The sequence below is a fragment of the Phocoena phocoena genome, chromosome 2 (assembly GCF_963924675.1).
Source record: "Phocoena phocoena chromosome 2, mPhoPho1.1, whole genome shotgun sequence".
NCBI classification, from domain to species: Eukaryota; Metazoa; Chordata; class Mammalia; order Artiodactyla; family Phocoenidae; genus Phocoena; species Phocoena phocoena.
The window spans coordinates 90,732,083-90,753,308 of NC_089220.1; the positions used below are offsets into that span (position 1 = coordinate 90,732,083).

At 33.6% G+C, this 21,226-nt stretch overlaps 1 protein-coding gene across 3 annotated transcripts in view; it reads right to left on the reverse strand.

Annotated features, from left to right (window-relative positions):
* Positions 1-486: 486 nt before the first annotated feature.
* MYEF2 (myelin expression factor 2) overlaps positions 487-21,226 on the reverse strand; it is a 31,738-nt gene continuing 10,998 nt past the window's right edge. Inside the window, exons 6-17 of one of the 3 annotated variants that reach the window (XM_065871815.1) lie at positions 19,789-19,980; positions 18,937-19,090; positions 18,349-18,398; positions 18,176-18,239; positions 13,101-13,202; positions 11,528-11,578; positions 11,164-11,232; positions 10,761-10,859; positions 10,385-10,456; positions 8,417-8,625; positions 8,286-8,337; positions 487-719 (exon numbers count right to left, since the gene is read on the reverse strand). In XM_065871815.1, the coding sequence (XP_065727887.1) occupies positions 556-719; positions 8,286-8,337; positions 8,417-8,625; positions 10,385-10,456; positions 10,761-10,859; positions 11,164-11,232; positions 11,528-11,578; positions 13,101-13,202; positions 18,176-18,239; positions 18,349-18,398; positions 18,937-19,090; positions 19,789-19,980 (1,278 nt within the window). In that variant the 3' untranslated portion in view covers positions 487-555. The remainder of the gene's footprint in view (positions 720-8,285; positions 8,338-8,416; positions 8,626-10,384; positions 10,457-10,760; positions 10,860-11,163; positions 11,233-11,527; positions 11,579-13,100; positions 13,203-18,175; positions 18,240-18,348; positions 18,399-18,936; positions 19,091-19,788; positions 19,981-21,226) is intronic. The other 2 variants (XM_065871816.1, XM_065871817.1) reach the window with 2 other exon arrangements.

Sequence of the window (21,226 nt, forward strand, 5' to 3'; positions counted from 1 at the left end):
ATGTGGAAAATGTGAATGATGGGGAAGGGCGGAGAAGGAAAACTCCATTTCTCCATTTAAGTCAAATAAAAAATATTCTGAACTTCAGAATCTAAAACTTACTTAATACTTTATCACCAAGAAAAATTTAAAACCAACTAAAATCATGTCCTAATTTGTCTGAGCCCTTTCTTTTCAAGGACAATTACATATATTAAACAGAAGTTTTGAAAAAACCATCTATGTTTTACCTTACAATAAGTTGATAAAAGCTGGGGACACTTGAACAAACAAATCCCACTATGCAGAACTGAAAATAACAAGAAAATGGCTTATTTCATTAAAAATAGTATAACCATTCATTTAAACTGAATGACCAGACTTGCTGTCTTTAAAAATCCAAACTTGAGATTAACAAAAATCACAGTATATTAACACTATACTGTTAAAAGCTGGTGGGAGTTTTAAAAGTTCATCTTTACAACTTTTGTAAGCATACAGTATTACTTAAAAAAATGACTTTTACTAGGAGATTCAGCAAAACAGATGTAAGAATGTTCCAACCGTGGTTTCAAATTATGCATTACGATCCAAGCGAACATCAATTTCTCTGCCACTGATTTTTATGCCATTCATTATTCTGCAGGCTTTTTCAGCTGATTCTGGGGAGTCAAATCTGACCGTTCCACAGCCTTTTGACTTTCCATTCTCCATTTTTATTTCTGCAAACATTACATGACCTATAAAATAAAAATTATAGAATTACTAGTCTGTTTAACAGGTTCCATTTCACTACACAGGTTTGAAATTTCTCGTAGCCAATGAAATGATAACTTGGCTAAAAACATCAATGATTTTAAAACAGCACATCATATAAGCATTATTCTCATCATTTTATATTCTGAATATAATGCAATTCATATAAAGTAATGAATATATACAGGTTATAATATACAAAATTGAAATCAAAATAAATTTGCTTAGGATTTAATATTTTATTAAAATAAAAATTTTTAATGTTAAATCCTTACTTCTAAAGTGAATTTTATAGCAAGATAAGGTAAGCTAGCACAAAATGACACCAAGTCACCATGCCTAATAACAAAATTCAAACAAAATTATTTTCAGAAAAACAATTGCTCATTTATGCCCAATCTCCTAATCTCTCTTCCTTCCCTTTTATCCTCCATTTCACTCTTTTATCCCTGAAAACAGTAGCAACAGCCCAGAAATTTAATTTTTACCAGGCCACAAAGAGCTCCGCTAATTCTGCTTTTCAACCACAGTGCCAAAGTCATTTATTCAATATGACAATTTGAACTCCACATGTAAGAGTGGCACCAAGTATATTACAGAAACAGGCATGGACGAGATACTGTAGATTTAAATCAATAAAAGTAGAAAACAGTGATAAGAGCACAAAGAAGAACCTTAGAGAAACTTCCAGGAGGAGGAAAACCAGACAATGGTTCTGTTTATAGTTAATATCATTACTGACTCTATACAGACTGGTATTTGAAATAAATGAATACCATTTATCAAAATACGTAGCCATAAAAATCCATCATCCAAACCAGAAACTTGAGAGTAAAAGGGAGAGTTAATAATAATTACACACAAATAACAGATATAAACATTGAGACTATCCCCAGGCATACAAGGATGTATGATAACCCAGTTCACACAGATTTAGATGTGAGGTGACTACTTGCCATAATGTTTCCCTCCCGTTGAATATTATAGTTGCCAGATCACTATGGGCTAATTTTAGTCTGGCAATAAAATCGAAGAGTCAGACATATTTAGTTCTATAAAGGGACAAAAAAAGGAAAAGGGGGGAAGGTAAAAGAAAAAGGCTTGGGCTTCCCTGGTGGCGCAGTGGTTAAGAACCCGCCTGCTAATACAGGGGACACAGGTTCGAGCCCTGGTCTAGGAAGATCCCACAGTCCGCGGAGCAACTAAGCCCGTGTACCACAACTACTGAGCCTGCGCTCTAGAGACCACGAGCCACAACTACTAAGCCCACATGCCACAGCTACTGAAGCCTGCACGCCTAGAGCCTGTGCTCTGCAACAAGAGAAGCCACTGCAATGAGAAGCCTGCGCACTGCAACGAAGAGTAGCCCCTGCTCGCCGCAACTAGAGAAAGCCCACGTGCAGACAAAGACCCAATGCAACCCAAAATAATAAATAAATTAATTTTAAAAAGGGCTTATAAAAAAATTGCATAAGCCCTTTCCAGGCGATGGAATGAACTTTTTTTTTTTTTTTTTTTTTTTTGTGTTACACGGGCCTCTCACTGTTGCGGCCTCTCCCGTTGCGGAGCACAGGCTCCGGACGCGCAGGCTCAGCGGCCATGGCTCACGGGCCCAGCCGCTCCGCGGCATGTGGGATCTTCCCGGACCGGGGCACGAACCCACGTCCCCTTCATCGGCAGGCGGACTCTCAACCACTGTGCCACCAGGGAAGCCCGGAATGAACTTTTAATCCCAATGCATGAGTAAGATTTTTTTTTCCTGTTTAAATTTTGATCTGAATGATTTCTACAACATCCTAGGCTACTTTTCTTCTTTTGTTTATTCATCCATCCCCGCCCTGCCCCATTACCACGTTTTTTAAAAACCAACTGACAGAAAAAAAAAGAAAAAAAAAAAACCCAACTGATAGGTAATCACTCACCTACTCAATACTAATTAAATGGTTCAAGTTAATAAATATCACACTGAACCAAAACCATGATCTGTAACCCAAGCCAGGCAGTCTTTAACTGTGTTCTAAAAGTTATAAAACAGACTAATTCCAAGAGAAATTATTATAATGGTTAAAGTAGATCCAAAAACTTTTTAACCTACAACAGGTAAAAATCCAAACACACCCCTGTGCACCATTAGTGGGAATGTAAACTGGTGTTGCCACTATAGAAAACTGTATGGCAATTCCTCAAGAAATTAAAAATAGAACTACCATAAGATCCAGCAATTCCCCTCCTGGGTACTTATCCGAAGAAAATAAAAACACTAATTAAAAAAAGATACATGCACCCCTATGTTCACTGCAGCACTATTTACAACAGCCAAGATATGGAAGCCCCCCAAGCATGCACTACTCAGCCATAAAAAAGAATGAAATCTTGCCATTTGCAACAACATGGATGAACCCAGAGGGTATTATATGCTAAGTAAATAAGTTACAGAAAGATAAATACTGTATAATTTCACTTATATGTGGACTCTAAAAACCAAAAGAAATGAACGTAACAAAACAAACAGTTATACAGAGAACAAACAGGTGGCTGTCTGAGTGGAGGGGGCTGGAGAGAAGAAAGAAATAGTAAAGGAAGATTAAGAGGTACAAACTTCCAATTGCAAAATAAATGAGTCACGGGTATGAAATGTACAATGTGAGGAATATAGTCAGTAACTATGTAATATCTTTTTATGGTGATATATTGTAACTGGACTTATCGTGATGATCATTTGAAAAGTACGGAAATATCGAATCACTATATTGTGTAACAGGAACTAACATAGGGTTGTAGGTCAATTATACTTCAAAAGCAAAGAAACAAACTCATAGAAAAAAAAAAAGATCATTTTGTAGTTACCAGAGGCGGCAGGTGGAGTGGAGAGGGGAAATTGGAGGAAGGGAGTCAAAAGGTACAAACTTCCAGTTATAAGATAAATAAGTACTAGGGATGTAATGTACAACATGATAAGTGCTGAGTGTTACATATTAAAGTTAAGAGAGTAAATCCTAAGAGCTCTCATCACAAGGAAAATCTTTTTTTCCATGTCTTTAATTTTGTATCTACGGGATGATGGATGTTCACTGAACTTCTTGTGATAACCATTTTATATGTGTAAGTCAAATCATTATGCTGTACACCTTAAACTTATACAGTGCTATATGTCGATTATATCTCAACGAAACTGGAAGAAAAAAATTTTTTAAAAATATGGAAATCACATTTTCTAACATCATAAAATGAAACTGGAGACTATATATATTTTTAAAGCTTTAAAGACAAATGCAGAGCAATTTCCAGAGTCACAGTCCTCTTAGTATCTCAAATGCTGGGACCTGAAAAAAAAGCAAGTTTAATTAAAGAAGCATACCTTGGTAAATGGGAGCACTTTACAGTGATTTTGAAGAGGACTGTGGAGAATTTTCAAGAGCTTTTAAGGTTAAATGTTCTTCATTATCCTAAATTTATCTGTTTTTCTTAACATAAGTATCCCACCATAGGTTTATTAGCAATACTAAGGTTCACTCAAGCAAGAAATCTTCAAAACTTCAAAGGAAAATATGTAATAATCTCTTGCAAAATCCATTAATCTCCCAGGACAAGTTTCTCTTTTTTTCTCTTAAATTTCCTCTCTTTTTAGGAATCATGACTCAAACCCCCAAATTCCTGACCTCACAGCGATCTCAAGGCTTTTCTAGCTGACAAGGTCTATCAGCTAAGATACTTGAACCTTCTTACAGTTTGGACACTCAGGTTTATAGAGAAAGTAACTTATAGATACTTGTTTCATGGTTAGATTGCCCCAAAAAACCCCTAGGTATAGAACTAGAAAGTTCTGTTTTCTAACTTTCTTCTTAATCCCATAAAAACACCAACTGAGATATATTCTTTTCTAAAGATAAATAATTGAGGAGAAAAAAATTTAGTTTTAATTAATTAAAATCAGACTTCTCTGGTTTTGTACATGCTCCGAGGACTCTTAAATGAATGAAATTATCTACTGATCTTGTGTGATTCCAAGAAAAACAAAATAGGGCTGCTATTTTAGCAACAGTATAAAAGAGTATGCAATGAGAAATCAGTATTACAGTAATCAAAAATACTGCTGTTACATATACTAACTACAAAAAATGACTCTCCTGCAATAAAAGAAACCTTTCTGCTTTATTTAACTCAGCCTATTAAGTAATCTTGTGGGGTATACTCTGGAAAATGATGATGTAAAAGCATATCTAAAAACTGACCAAATTAAAGCATAAATAAATAAATAAATGGTTTAATAAAACCTACTTCCAAAGTACAGCTGTAACATAACCACAGGACAAGAAAGCAAAATCAGATATTCTACAAGAAACTATAATTATGATATGGAGGACAAAAAACAAAGTTTGAGTGTTTCTTTACAAACAAAAGAAAGTGACTATCTATGAATATTCTTCATATATTGTTTTTACTCTTACTGCATTATTTTTACTGTTATTTTTATCTAGAGTCCACTAGCCATGCTTGAAGCACTATGTGTTTTAGTAAAGAAAATCCACCACAAGTCTCCATTTTCTATGCAGGTAACAGGTAGCATACTGATGTAAAAAATGAAAATAATGGAAACCTGTGGAACAACGTTATATTTGGTATGGTTTATAGCAGGAATAATTAAGAATGGGCTTTCCTTGCTCTGCAGTTCTAAAACACACTGAGCCAGAGTATAGTTAAAGTGTATAAACAATATGGAAGTTTGAAAAACACCTATTTGACTTCATTAACACAACCTGAACTAATGCGGGGTCCAACTCTGAATGGGTTAGTTATTTATACTCAGTCTTCTTAAAAATGTGTATTGAGGAATTACATATAGCAAAATAAAAGAAGATCTACTTTACTATACTCACTTCCTTCTCATCCTGCTATATTTGGGGATATCTGAATACATTTTTTCCTGAATTATACCCGCTAAGGAAATGTTGTATTGAGGGTTATTTAACTCATACTCCAACATTTTCTCGATCTTTGTAATTGCCCCACCAAGGACAATTAACCACTCTAGACATCTAATAATCAGAGGGCTTGCTGATGGGTCATTTACTAGCAGTTACTATCTAGAGGAGAGCATGGAGTACCACTAGACTCCTACTAAGAAGTAATCAAGAGAATATACTTACTCACCTTGGGCTCAGGGGGTTAAAAAAATAGCAAAAAACTGACTTCTACCGTGAAAAGGGGCACTACTGGCTTGGAGCAGGTTAAAAAGAAACTTTCCATTCTAAGAAAGAAAAGCTAAGATTTGAAAATAAATAAAGTGATGTGTGGCAGAAAAACAGATGGTTCAGTTCATACAAGCCAGATAATTTCCATAGTTGTCAATAGCTGGACACTTAATTCTACAAATAATTACTGTAACTTATCTTCCTTTCCATCAATGTAAGTTCAAGGTTAAAAACAGGAAGATGGTAGGAAATTATTTACTATGGTATTACCTTAATATAAATCTGAAAGTCAAAAGCTTTTACAATTAGAATTGAGAAAACAAAACCAAAAAGCATTACTCTCATGATATAATACAGACTGATCAAAAAGGGACATAAAAATAGAGCTAAAATAAGAGTTAAGCACTTTATTTTATTGGCTAAAATGTTGTACAGATTTTTTAAATGTAGATTTGGGGACTAGTTTTTCCTTTTAAAAGGAATTGTTGATGTCCTTCTGTCAAAACAATGGCAGCAACAAGTATAGAAGCCCACCAAAAGACCTCAAATTTGCTGCAAGCCTTGCTCATATCTAATCTTGAAAGGAAATCTGCCTACGTACAAGGAAACAGTCAACTCAGTTTTGGTCACATTTTCACTAATGTCATTTGTTTGCCCCACTTTGTTCTTTATCTTGTTTCATTTCTACTTTTTAAAATAAAGTCATATGTCATCTGGAGATTCTTCTTCACTGAAACTACAATAGCAGGGATTATCTATACTTGCTGCCACCGCTCCTCATCTGATGGATCTCACTAAGGCCGTAACATGCTCATTTCCCCTGTAGCCTATGGGATTCACGGGTAGATGCTGCTTACTCATCCTAGTAGATCTACTTACTCCTACAAAGACTACCAACACCTCAAAACAACTTGATAATTCTGCTTTCTCTTAGTAGCAACTATTTACTAGTTGACTTGTTTACAACAACTTTTTTATCAATAAAAATTATCTTTCTCTTCTTTGAATAAAATGTAAATAAATATAAATTAAAAGATGATCAACAAAAAGGAGCCACTAGAACACTGTAGACAGATCCACACTGTATGTTCTTTGAGGACAGGGGTAATATCTTACTTTCTTCTCCTTTCTAATTCTAATGATGAGCAGACTACCAAAAATACAATATTTGTAGATTTACTTAATAAATAACCAAATAAATGAATGAAGATCTTTTCAGAATCCTTAACTCATTCATAACATTTAATAAACTCCTACTATACGTGCAGAGGCAACGAAATGTACTAGAATAAATAGATGATGGTTCTTGCCCTCAAGAGCCTTCATCTGGGAGGGAAGAAAACATGTGAACAGATTACCACAAGAAAAGTTAGGTATAAAGTACTCAGAACACATTAGAGAACAGTTGCCAGAAGGATCACTTTGATCCCTTGTGACAGTGGCTACAAAGGTTACTTTTGTGGGAGAACACTAAACTTATCCCCTTCGTGATCTCCAAAAATTAAAGATATATTCCAAATACTCTTAACTTTCCATTAACTCTCAAAGGTTGAATATACCACTTTTACTTAGCTATTTTTCATCATTATATCCCACCGACATAGTTGTACTATTAATACTCTCTGGGTTACCATGCAATAGCAAAAAAATACTAGCAGGAAATCTGTTACTTTGTTCTACTCACACTAAATCTCTCATCATTACAAAAAAAAGGCCCTCTTCTAAAAGTAATAAACCACCTAAACATCTACAGACCTAATGAACATATTACGGTCGTACAGGTAGTATCATTATAGCCAAGAACAGTTTATAAAAGGAACAGAAGGGCCACCAGAATGTACCTGTCTAAGGCATTCTAGGCAGTGGGTTCTACGCTATCAGCTAAGTTTCCTTTATTGTATAGGTGACAGAGTGTGCAGAACAGGTCTCATCTATTAACTCCATATCACTTGGATGTCAGCATTTCATTGGGTCATGTTGACAAAGCACTGTACTACATTATAAACAAAGAAATACATATACCATTCGTTAGTATTTCCCACATAAAAAACATCCTTTTAAATTCAAGCAATGATGATATAGTAACCATTTAAATATCAGGTAATAAAATAAGCCCTTTCTTTATCCATAGGAGACAATGAGACTCTACTCTAAATCTTGTTATTTTAGTAGTAATTTGCACTGCTGTATGTCAGAGGATAGCAAAATAATTCATTTCTTTGAAGTGGAATTAAACCTGTCATACTACCCAGGAATAAGCATCTGGACAGGTAAAGGTCTAAGCCGTATTTAAAAGTTTAAAATCAATTTTTCCTCCATAATCAATATCAATATATCTACAGTCATTGGCATACTTACCACACTGACTGAATTTCTCTTTTAGTTTCTGCCAAGTCAAGTCAAAAGGCAGCTAGAATGAAAAAAGGTATTAGTAACAGATATACAAGGAAAAAAATAATTTTAAGTATACTTTACATTTAGTTGCTTACATTTCTGACAAATATCTGGTTGCCTTTGGAGCCTATTCTGTCTCTCATTCCGCTTCCCATAGGACCTGATAAAAATCCTCGATCCATATCGATGCTCCTTTCCAGTATAGCTCCTATACCTGGTCCCATTCTATCAAAGCTGGAACTCATCCGGTCCAGTCCCATCCCCATTCCTCCAGTCACACTGTTCATGCCACCCATTCCACCACCTGGATTTTCAAGAAGGGAAGGGGGGATTTGGGAGTTTGGTGTTTTTGTTTTAAGAACAGAAGGAAAAGGAGAAGGAAGAGGAAGAAGGAGAGAAAGAGGAGGGAGAGAATCATTTTTGAGAAAGAAAGAGAGAAAAATTAATTCATTTATGTAATTAGAAAATATATAAATAAAATTATTTTTATACACACAATATAACAATCTTCCAAGGAACAGATTTTAATTTTGTATATATTTAGTTAGTTGAATGTTAATGGCTAACTGAATCTGTTCATACTATTATACATATACATTTCTAAAAAATTATATTCTGATCATAAAACATAAGTTATATAAATTTTTTATCAATGACTTTATTCATTAATGTTATAGTAGTTTGTATCCTCACTTTTATCTTTTAATAATACCAAGCTTATTAATTGTTAGAACAAAGACATATGGGGTAAATTCAAATAATTACAACTACAACAGATCAACTGTTGCTCTCATACTGTCCTACATAATATTCTTTTCCTAGCTTACCTTTCACCTCAGTATCTTGTTTTGTATACAATTGCTCTTTTCATATCAATTCAACTTTCAATAACCACAGAAAAAGCTAACTTTTAGTCTCTATGTTATACAGAACTTGTGGAGATAACAACAAAAACTGGAATCACACTCCTTTAGCCAGAGCTTAAAAATCTAGCTTGTAGCTCGTACCCACTTGATTCTTATACATTGAGTCCCCTTTAACTATTCCAATCCTACTCTTTCTCAATCGTATCCTTTTTTCTCGTACCTAATATCCCCACTCTAAAGATTAACATCACCCTCAAATTGGCTTTCTGTGAATAACAAATATAAAATTAGGGGAACAGAAGTATAAACACTGAGGTGAAAAAGGAAGGTAGGGAAGTTATGATTAACAGGAAAATGGCCAAGGCTGAAAAGATGATGAAAAGAAGGAATAAAATGAGAAGCAAGGTACAATGGAAGTAAGTATCTTCAGCTGACAAGATTTTTTTAACTCACTCTTAGAAGAGTTCAAGTAGACTTTGTTTCCTATTTGTGAGATTTCAATCAATTAAAGGAAGTCGGTAACTATGGAGAGCTCACATAGACATGGTTCAGTAAGCAACATGGGTCAAAAACTAAGCCTTGTGTTAAGGGTTAATATAAGGCCTAAAATGTACTAGTGGAAACAGAGGGAAGAAATTTGGCATTCCCCAGTTTTGCAACAGTAGTACTCTTGATTCTATCAAAGAAAAGGTTTAAGAAGCAAGGAAATAAGCATTTCTTTTAACCTTGCCCTCAACCTCAGGACGTCTCCAGAAGTGTTAGATCTGAGGCGGTTCACCTGCGTTTACCAAAAGACACAATTTTTTTTCACAGATGAAATAAGCTAGTCTCCAACAGCAGTTATAGAGAATAAGCAAAGAAACAGAGTTGGTGATAAAGCTAATGTTGTTCGTGACATATGATCAGAAAAAGCCCCAGATTCTTTAGTTGGAATAAAGGTTCTTGAATTGGGTGACAGTTAACACACATTCTGGTGTTAGTTTAGAAATGTCAAAGAAGTAAAATTCAAAGTTAGTTAAGAAATTTCCAACAGCAATAAAACAGTAAAGCTCAATAAATATCAAAGTTTCTCTAAATTATGACAAGTCATATCAACATATAAGAACAAAGTATTACAATACTACAGTAACTACTCTTGCAAAGTTTTTTGCAAGTATTCAAATATTACTGTAAAATTCTAGTAAAATTTAAACCTACTTATTCCAGATCCTACTGGACCCATGTTAGAAGCTCCTATTCTTCCTGCAAACCCTCCAATCATTGCACTGCCTAAACAAGGATGGAAAGATAATATACTAATTAATTTAAATAATCATACTTTAAAATTCCCAAGGTATTATGCTCTCAGAAGATGTACAATAACTGAAAAGTATAAAGTCTTCTACAAATAGGGTTCAAATATGTAAGACACTGAAAAAGAGAGCTAGTACATTAAAACCTCTGAAGTATTTTTCTTCAAGTAATAAATTGCACGAAACATTATACATTTCTTATTTTTCATACAAAAAAAAGACAGCCAAACTTTGAAAAAATACAACCTGCAAAAAGAAAAGAAGTAAACAGCCAGCCCTACCAAGTCTACCAAAGGAATCTCCAAAGCCTCGATTTATTCCAATATCACCACGTCCAAAATCTCTCTCCATGCTACTAGTCATCGCACCACGGTATAGCTCTGAAAAGATTATGCAACAAATTAACCCTTTTTCAAGTATTATCAATAAACAGTAATCCATTTAGGAACTTATTGAAACTAAACTGTAATGACAGCAAAAGCCACAATACAAGAAGTCCATGATTTACCCAACCTACTTCACATGCCAGAGATATCCCAGTTCTGCTCTGCCTGTCCCTACCCCTGGTGCCCATACTTCCTCTGAAAACATCTACAGTATCCATTCCTAAGTAAAGGGGGGACATTTTTAATAATGGAGAAAATGAAATGTAGTATACACATCCCACTATATACATTTACCTACCTCCCATTCGACCAACTCCTCCAAATCCTCCCATGCTACTCATTGCTTCCAGACCACCAAACCCAATTCCTACGGAATAAAGGTTAAGTTTGAGATCTGTCAGTTATATAGCTGAAAGGTATATTTTGTAAATATTAAGTCTCATCAGTAAGCTCTTCATCCACCCTACCTTGTGCAACTGCTTCTTAACACATCACCTTCCATATCCCTTAAGTATGTACCAGGCTCAATTTCTGCTAGCAGCCTTTAGGACGTGAGCCAACAATAAACCATGACTTCTGTTTCCCTTGGAATTCTCAACATAGTTTCTAACTTACTAAACATGGTGATGGGTACATACAAGAAAACAAATGCTTATACATACCTCCTCCAATTCTATTCATTCCTCCAAAACCTGGACCATCCATTCCCATACCTCAAATAAAATACACAGTATGTACTTTCAGTAAATCTTATTTTAATGACTAAAGAATGACATAATGCAACACAGCAAAATAGATACCAATGGTCTAGTCACAGTGGAATACTAGAGAAGCAGCAGGGCACAGATGGGACGGTTTAAAGTGCTATGCCACAGCAGGTGTCTAATCATGAGTCTTCAGAAAGGCCTCTTTGAATATTTATTAGACAAGAAAACAAAATTCACTGGTCATACTCACATTCAGTTAGAGAATATCTAGGACTAGGTAATCGCTCATTTTTTTTTTTCAGCTCAGACACACAAATATCACTACAGCAGATTGAGAGATCAGGTCAGAAAGTAAGGACTCCTTTAAACATGGCAGCTAAGGGAGCAGTAAAAAATGAAAGAATAAAAATAGTATGTGTTTAGGAGGGTAGAGGGCCTAAGAGTAAGGGAGAAGATTTCCATCTGTTTAGACCATAATGATTACCATAACTACCCTCACAATTTAAAACGTAACTATAGCATCTCAACAAAAATAGAAACCAGATAGCATTAATTAGTCCATCAATTAAAACAGCAATTCTCAAAATATGGTCTAAGGACCTTTGAGGGTTCAATAGGTCAAAACTCCTTCATTATCCAAATAACACTAAGATATTGACTGTTTTACTCTCATTTTCTCATGAGTATAAGGTGGAATTTTCCAGAAACTACATGATAGATGACACTGTAACAAATTGAGTGCAAAAGCAGATACAAAAGCATGACTGTCTTGCATTAAGCCAAACATTAAAGAGATGTACAAAAAGGTGAACTAATATCACTCTTCTCACTAATTTTTGTATTGGAAAATACAATTTATTTTCTTAAAAATTACATTTATTTTAACACATAATGTGTTTATCATTGTTATCTTAAATAAATATGTAATTTTTTTTTTAATTTCTAAGTTTTAATTTCAAATACAGTAAATATTGACAAATATAACCCCATAAACAAAAGCACTTTGGGGTCCTCAACAAATTTTAAGAGTATAAAAGGGTTCTGAAACAAAAAAGTTTAAAAATCAATCTTCAAACATAAACTGTAGGTTAGTCTATGTGAATAGCCAAACAGCTATCTGAAAAGCTACCCTCCCAACTAGATATTCAAATTTAAATTGCTTATATGGTAGTATTTTAGCCATTCCCCAAATACTGTATATCCATGATACACAAGGCATAGACTATGTTGAATATTCTCCTTCTACCTTAAAGACAATTCAAAATCTAAAAGGCTAAAGGCTAGCTAAAAGTGCTAAAAGGCTAGCTGCAATGTGGCTGCCCTCAGAGGAACCCTCCTGACCTTCTGTTCAACCTCTTTCACGTTCTCTGCTCTCAAAGGTTTCATTCCTTTTTCAGACTAAAGTAACATCTTAAATATTCAACTATAAACTACAGTCCTTTAAATATTATTACAAACTAGTAAATATAAGCTTTACAATGTAGCAAATGTATCATTTAAAAAGAAACAATAAAGTTAGAATACTCACCACTTGGACCTAAATTTCCCATTACACCACCTATGTTCAACTGGCTGGCACTAATAGGTTGTCCACCTGGACCAAGTCCCATTCCAATGCCTCCAAGACCACCTAAAACACAAATAAGAATATTATTACCAACTCATATATGATCAACTAACTGGCACTGAAAAAAATTTTAAAGCTATATGCTTGTAGTAGTATTTCTAAAATTTTGCAAATTTGTAAATAAGAGCACCACAGTTCTTGTTTTCATTGGAATGCAGCACATTGAAGCCTCACTATAATATCATTTACTAATGAGAAGTGTTTTATGAAGCAGATCCATCTTATATCCCAGTAAAAGGCATACTGAAAAAGAGTAATGAAATACCAAGAGGATTTTGAACCACCTTATAAATGACATACATATCTGAAAATAAGAATCTTGCTTGAATCTGTAGACCCTCTTAAAACCTAGGAATTACTTTTCAGATGGTTCAAATCAAACTAAAAAGTCAACAAACATGAAAACATTGAATAAAGCAAACATTACCTAGTTTTATCACTGACATAAATATTTATATAAACAAATATATTTATTTATATGGTATTTTAATTTATTTATATACTATGGTATACAGTGTTTTCACATCTATTATCCACAGATGAGGTAATTTCTGAGACCATTAAGTTACTTGTACAATGCCATTTAACTACGTGATTAAGCTAAGACTAGAATTCAAGTTTTCTGTCTCTAAATCCAGTATTCTTTTTACTTTCTCTCTTAAACTAAGTTCACTGAAAAGAGACTGTAAGAAGACAATCTGATGACTTAAAGACAGTGGGAACTGTTTTATTCTACTAAATCTGAGTTTGACTTAAAAGTTCTTGCTAGTCAATGTAGCAATTAGTAAGTGGTAAGGGCTGAGAAAACCATATACTACATATATATATTTTTAAAAAGAGTACAGAAGCATGTCGTGTTAAATTGGAGAAAGATCAATGTGACCTGGTAAAAGAAATATCTTTTTAGCTCAGTCCCTAAAAATGGTTCAAAGCAACAGCACACTTCACTATCAACAATGCTCATGTTTACACCTAAAACTCTTATTTTCTTCTCTGATATCATTCTTCACTAAAAGGAACCAGGCCTCTTTGAAAGTAGGCCAATCTCATGTCTTTGAACAAGAAAAATCTTCATGGATCTGGGAAATCCCATTCTCACCAGAAAGTAATAGCAGAGGGATAGGAAATGAGGGGTCCCCTCTTGCCAAGTTATAATAATTTGAGAAAAAGAACTGGGGGTGGGGGTTGGGGAGAAAGGAAAAAAATAGGGAGGTTAATAATGATTAACTTAACTAAAACAACAAACTGATTCTGTTAAAGTCTATGAGTTCATATTACATCTCAATAGAAAAGAGTACATAAAACCATAAATCTTAAAAAGAACAGATATAAAAGTATGAATGTAATTTTTAAATCTAAATAAATTGAAAAGTACTAACAGTGGAAAATAAATCGAAAGCCCCTACTTTATAAAACCAGGATATTAAAACATGACACCCTGAGTGATAAGGAAGGGCAGGAAAGGACTGCCCTACAAAGGGAGAACAGGTAATATTCAAAGACATGTAAGCTGAGAATTTATTTTAAAAAACTGAATTCTCAATTGTGAAAGCCCAATAAAACAGTAATCCACATCCACACTGTAGTAAAACTGCATGCCAAAGATAAAGATCTTAAGATCAGCTACATGAAGAGCACAGCTTATCTATAAAGAAAGGACAGTTCAACTGATAGCTGACTCAATAGCAAATATAGAAGCCAGTAGACTGGAATATTTTTAAAGTGTTGAGAGAAAATAAGTACCTTAAACTATATAACCAGTGAAACTATCTTTGAAGACATTTATAGACAAACCAAAATTAAGAGAATTTACTAACAACAGATACTCATTGAAAGAGCTTTTAAAATATATGCTTCAGGGGGAAAAAATAGTGCCAGGGTCTGTGAAAGCAGATGATAAGTAATAATAATGCCTAATTTGTGGGACTGGAAGCAAAGCAATATATAACTAAAACACTGAGCAATAATAGCATATAATTCGGTAGGAAAGTGATTAGAATTAGAGCATTCAAAGGTCATTCTACTATTGAGAATAACTATATTAACTTCAGACTTTATATAGGCATATTAAAATATCCAGGATAACCACCAAAAGAGAAAGATAGGAGAAAAATAAATATAAACATTTGTAAAACACAGAAAAATAAAACACATAATAAGATAATGGGAATTAATCCAAATAAATCTACAAATGTGAATAAACAAAACAAAGCTGTTTCATCTCCATTACTATTAGACAAATGACTTAAAGGTAGTTACTAAGTATGAAATCACTCTATAATGATAAAATCTTGATTCACTAAGAAAATATATCAGTTCTAAACCTGCATGCACCTACTGAATTAGTTTCAAAATAGTTCAAGTAAAAACAAGAAAAAATATGCAAATTCACCATTATAGCAGGGGATTTTACATAAACTTATCTCAGTAATTGACAGCACAAGCAGACAAAATCACTAGCAGAGATATAATTTAAATGATTAACAAACTTGATTTAATGGACATATACAGAACAGTATACTGCACACCTGAAGTATTTATTAAAATGTATCATATATTAGGCCACAACGCAAAGTCCAAATTAATTAATTGATTCCAAGGAATCACAGAGACCATCTTCTATGACCACACTGTTAAGTTAGAAGTTACTAAGAAAAAAAGTATACATTTGGAAATTCAAAAATATATGACTTAGGAAGAAATCATAATGGCAATTTAATAAAAATTAAATCACAATAAAGACACTCTATAGCAAAACTTGTATATAGTGGCCAAATTTATAGTCATAACTACTTGTATTAAAAAAGAGGCTGCAAATTAGTGAAGTACACATTCAACTTAAGGAGTTAGGACAAAAATAAGAGACTAAACCCAAAGAAATAGAGAAGGAAATAAAACTAAGAGAATAAATTAAAATATAAAAAATGGAATTCACTTCTTTGAAAGCACTAATAAAACTGACAAATCTCTAAGAAAAACTGACTAAGGGGGCTTCCCTGGTGGCACAGTGGTTAAGAATCCGCCTGCCAATGTAGGGGACACGGCCTCAAGCTCTGGTCCAGGAAGATCCCACGTGCTGCGGAGCAACGAAGTCCGTGCACCACAACTACTGGGCCTGTGCTCTAGAGCCTGCGAGCCACAACTACTGAGCCCACGCACCACAACTACTGAAGTCTGCGTGCCTATAGCCTGTGCTCTGCAACAAGAGAAGACACAGCAACGAGAAGCCCACGCACTGCAACAAAGAGTAGCCCCCCCGCTCACCGCAACTAGAGAAAGCCCATGCGCAGCAGTGAAGACCCAACGCAGCAAAAAAAAAATAAATGAATAAAATAAATTTAAAAAAAAAAGAAAAAGAGAGAAATTGCAAACCACTGGAATTTAAAAAAGAACTATGGATGTGGCAAAAATTTAGAGAGACTATTTTATGCCAATAAATCTGAAGATGAGGAAAAACGGTAAAATTCTCAGAAAAGTAGAAATTACCACAATTGAGTCAAGAAGCAATAGGAAATATGAACAATAAACAGTTAAAAATCTTCCCACAAACAATAAAACAAGGCCAGACAGTTTTACAAATAATTCCTAGCAAACATTGAGAACGTATTATTCTAAGAGAAAAAGAACAAAACACTCCTCAACTTAGTATTGTTTCTAATAACAGAAAATTAGAATAACCTAAAAAATATATATGTAAAATGTGGTATTAGCAGTTAAAATAAAGGAACTAGAGCTACAATCTATCAAACATAAATGAATCTCAGAAACAATGTTAAACCAAAACCAGCAAGTTGCAGAATAATAGGCACAATATAATTTCACTCACACCAAATTTTATATCCAGCAAAACAATTTCATATAATGTTTATGGATGTATAAATGTACGATCAAATTATTAAAACCTAAATGATAAACACTGTATTCATAAGTTGTTTCCTCTAGGTAAGGCATCTAGTGGGAGGTGGTAGGGGAGAAGAATCTTTATCTATAAAATTTTAAAGAAAAATCACCTAAAACAAATATGGTCTACACAGCTACACGAATGATTTTATATTTGTCTGTATATTTTAAATATTTTATGGAAAAAAACTTTAATAATAGCCAGAGAAAATACAACAAAAAGTAAGAACACGAGGTAGTATTTACTGAGTGCTTACATTATGCCAGAACTGTTCTAAGTGCTTTACATATACTATATATTAATTCATGTAATACTCATGCCAACCCCATGAAGTAGGTACTATCAAGCATCCTCATTTTGAACATGGGGTATTGAGACACAGATGTTAAGTACATCATATTGCTGTTTTATAATCCTTTGGAAAACAATTTGATAATACTGATCAATAAACATACCTGAAAACCTGTAAATCTATATCAAGATATCTATCTTAAGGAAATAACCAAAAACATACCAAAGATTTGTATACAAAAAGAAAGAAAAAGAAAAAACTCTATTGGTGATTAAAGGGAAAATGTTAAAATACCTACAATATACATAACCGTGGAATAGTTATGGAGCATCCATATGATAGATTATCAATAGCCAATAAATTTTGGAAAGAAATTTTAACATAGAATAATGTTTTTGTTAAACAAAAAAATAGAAAATTATTTATATGGTAGTTCTCAACTGTGTAAAAAAATACACCTAGAAGGAAAGACTGGAAGGAAATGCACAAAAATGTTATAATGGAGGTTACTTATGGGTGGTAAAATCACAACGATTTTTTTCCCCCCTTACATATGACCTTAACAAATTTTTTAGTATATATTGCTTTTATAATCAGGAAAAACTACAAAAAGAAAGAAAAGTGTCTGTCACATATAATCAATTATGCCAAACTAGCTCCATAACTCCAAACACCAAACTGTGGGCAACTTGGGAAGTAGGCACAAAAATAAAGTTTTGCTTAGCATATCATGAAATTGAAAAAGAATAGTCTGTATTACTTCTAATAATAGCTTTTACTTACGTGGTAATTGTGGTGTTTTACTATCATGTGAACGGTAGTCTTCATGAGGGACAGACTTGTCATCCTAATTGCAAAAAAGTTTATTATATGGTTAATATATAATTAAAAAGATCTTTAACATAGAAGAGAGTAGATAAGAGGTTGGAGAGTTGAAGTGATATACAGGAACTCACCATTTTCACATGCATAGGTCTATCAAACAAAAACTGCCCATTGAACATAGCTGTTGGTTCAGTCAAGGAAAGCCAGTTAGGCAACTATGAAATTATACTTGAACACAAACACATTTTTAATAATCATATTTAGCATCAGACTATCTCTAATATTTTAAAAAACATCCTTAGTATTTTACTTATTTGTATTAGTCTCTTCCGCATACTCAAAAATCTTCAGTTCTTTGCTTTATAGTTTTATTTTATAAATATCTTTAATTCAACCACTGCAAAAAGAAAATTAACAAGGCTTCATTTAAAGCAACTGTATTAACGTACAATGAATTACATTACTGTCAACAGCATGTATACAATTAGTTGTGGTAGGAAGAGAAAGTAGAAAAAAGTTCATACCAGGCCTATACAATATGGCTAATTCAAGTTTTAAGAGTGACTTTAGTACTTGGACATAGTAAAGGTTTTATGTGCTGGAGACCAAATTCTAATACATATTTCTAAGCCAGGCAACCTTAAATTCCATAATCCCCACAAAACGGTATCAAACTTCTTCAACCTTATTAAATAATGCTAAAGTGTAAATCAGGATACAAATTGCTTGAACTGCTTCAATTGCTTGTTCAAAAGTGACTGTGCCCATTCCTCTGCTCTTGCCATCTTTGTCTTCTTTAATATCTGCCCGCTTTACAGTTCCAGCTATGCTGAACACTTCCTTTAGCTTCTTCCAACCAACTTTGAAGTCAAGCTTAATATAAAATTATATAAAGTTACACACCTATTAACTCCTCTCCCCACTTATAAATAATACAAGTCTTTTCTAAACTCTCAAAAATATAAAGAACTATAATTCTTGTTAAACAGTATATCAATAGTATTCACGTAGAAACATCTTAAATTATTAAAGATCGGTTAAGCTACATCTACATTGTTCCTTACCCTTATTTTTTTTAATTCCCAAAACAGTCTCTCAGAGCTGCTCAATCCTGTTTTGTACATTTGAAACTTTCATAGCTATTTTTACGGACAGAAATTCAGATTTTGGAAAGTATGGTTGATATCACTGACTTCCAAAAGCTTAGAACAAATGACAAACCAACTACAACATGCACATTCACAAATATCAAGTATCAAAGCTAAAGAAAGAAATCCATTTACCAATATGAACAAAAATCACATATAATGTAAGTACATAATTTCAAGAACTGCTTAAGTGTTTATAAATTCCACAGTTCCGTTTTAAAAAATCCTAAATACTTGTATTTACACTCTGACCTTATATTTATGGACTTAAATTGGGCTTGAGTTTACAATAATTACTGTTTTGCTTAGTTAAAAACAAGCAAAATGTTCTATAAACCTATGACCCATTCATCTAATTAAATAATCTCATGATTAGAACTAAATATCTGAATGGCAAATTTTTAGAGTAAAGCTTAAACTTACATTAGCAACAAAAATTGTGGAACCAAGTCTACCAGCCTGCAAATTACTGATAACCTCAGGAGGAATGTTTGGATTATTGAGAATGGAAGGTGGTAAATTCATCAATCCCGATCCCATGTCGGGTACATGTCCTCCTGGAAATGATCCTCCTGTTCGTTGCAGTGCCCTACGAGCATTTTCTCCATCAGGATCCTATAACACACAGTGAATGTTAAATGCCACCAGATACATCAGTAAGTCTATATCACTAAAATAACAACTTCAAATTCTACAGCAGCTATCCCAACTGGCTCAAATTAGTGGCCCTCTTGAAGAGTGAGCTTTTTTCTCATCCAGAGAATTCAGTCCCATAAAAACCTGTGGATAGACAAGAGATTTCAGTCTCCAGGGATGTCAATTAAATACCTCTTTCCAATCACTAAAGTCACTTAAGAACTTGAAATTAGTTTAATTTTGCCCTCATACAGGTATACAAGTATATGGCGCACACACACATAAATCCACATAACTCAAAGAGGAACAAAATACTTACTGTGACTCTTATTCCCACCACTATATGCCCAATGTAATGACAAATTCATACTAACTCAAAGCTTTCAACAGAAGAACAGCCTGTTATAAAACCCAGGAATACTGGGGTAGAGGGGAACTGTTATAATGTGGAAATTTCATTCCCGAACAAAATACAATTATCCACTTTCCAACCTCTTTCCATCCTCAACAATGATTATGATCTGAGATGGATGGAGAAGGGACATAAAGAAAGGCATGAAGAATGGTACTAAACATTGTTTGGTTTTTGTTTTCTTAAGTTCGTTGACTTTTAAGAGAAATATGCTGCCTTTAAACAAAGCAAAAAAGGCAAGCCTAAACATACTTCTCACTCATCTCAGTAAGTAGAGTACAAAAAACAAACAAAAACCAAATAAACACACAGATAGATTATCATCTGCAATACCAAATGATTATGATATATGTAACCATCAACTCTACTCTGCTGGCCTCCATCTGGGAATACTAATAAAAAGAAAGTTGGATGACTTTAATAAATTTTCTAGGAAGGCTGGAAAATAGAAGGTGAAGTGAATGTAAGGATAAAGGTATTCTGGCATCCAATGTATTCCATCACCATGAAGAAATAAAAAGAAATACAAAAGCAAAGAAATTTATGTTTTGAAAAATGCTATAAAACTCTTTTAAGTTAATAAATAAATGCTTCAGGTCTAAGGTTTCAAAATCTTGCACAAATACAAAACTTAGAATAGTGGTTACCTATGGGGGAAGGAGGAGGACATAGCAGGGAAGATGCTTCATGAACCATTAAGATAGTCAGATTGTCCTTCACATCTTAACATTAATAAAACATTGTTATATTTTGATTTTTTAGGTATGATATAAACATATATACACACAAAAATATAAACACACATATAAAACA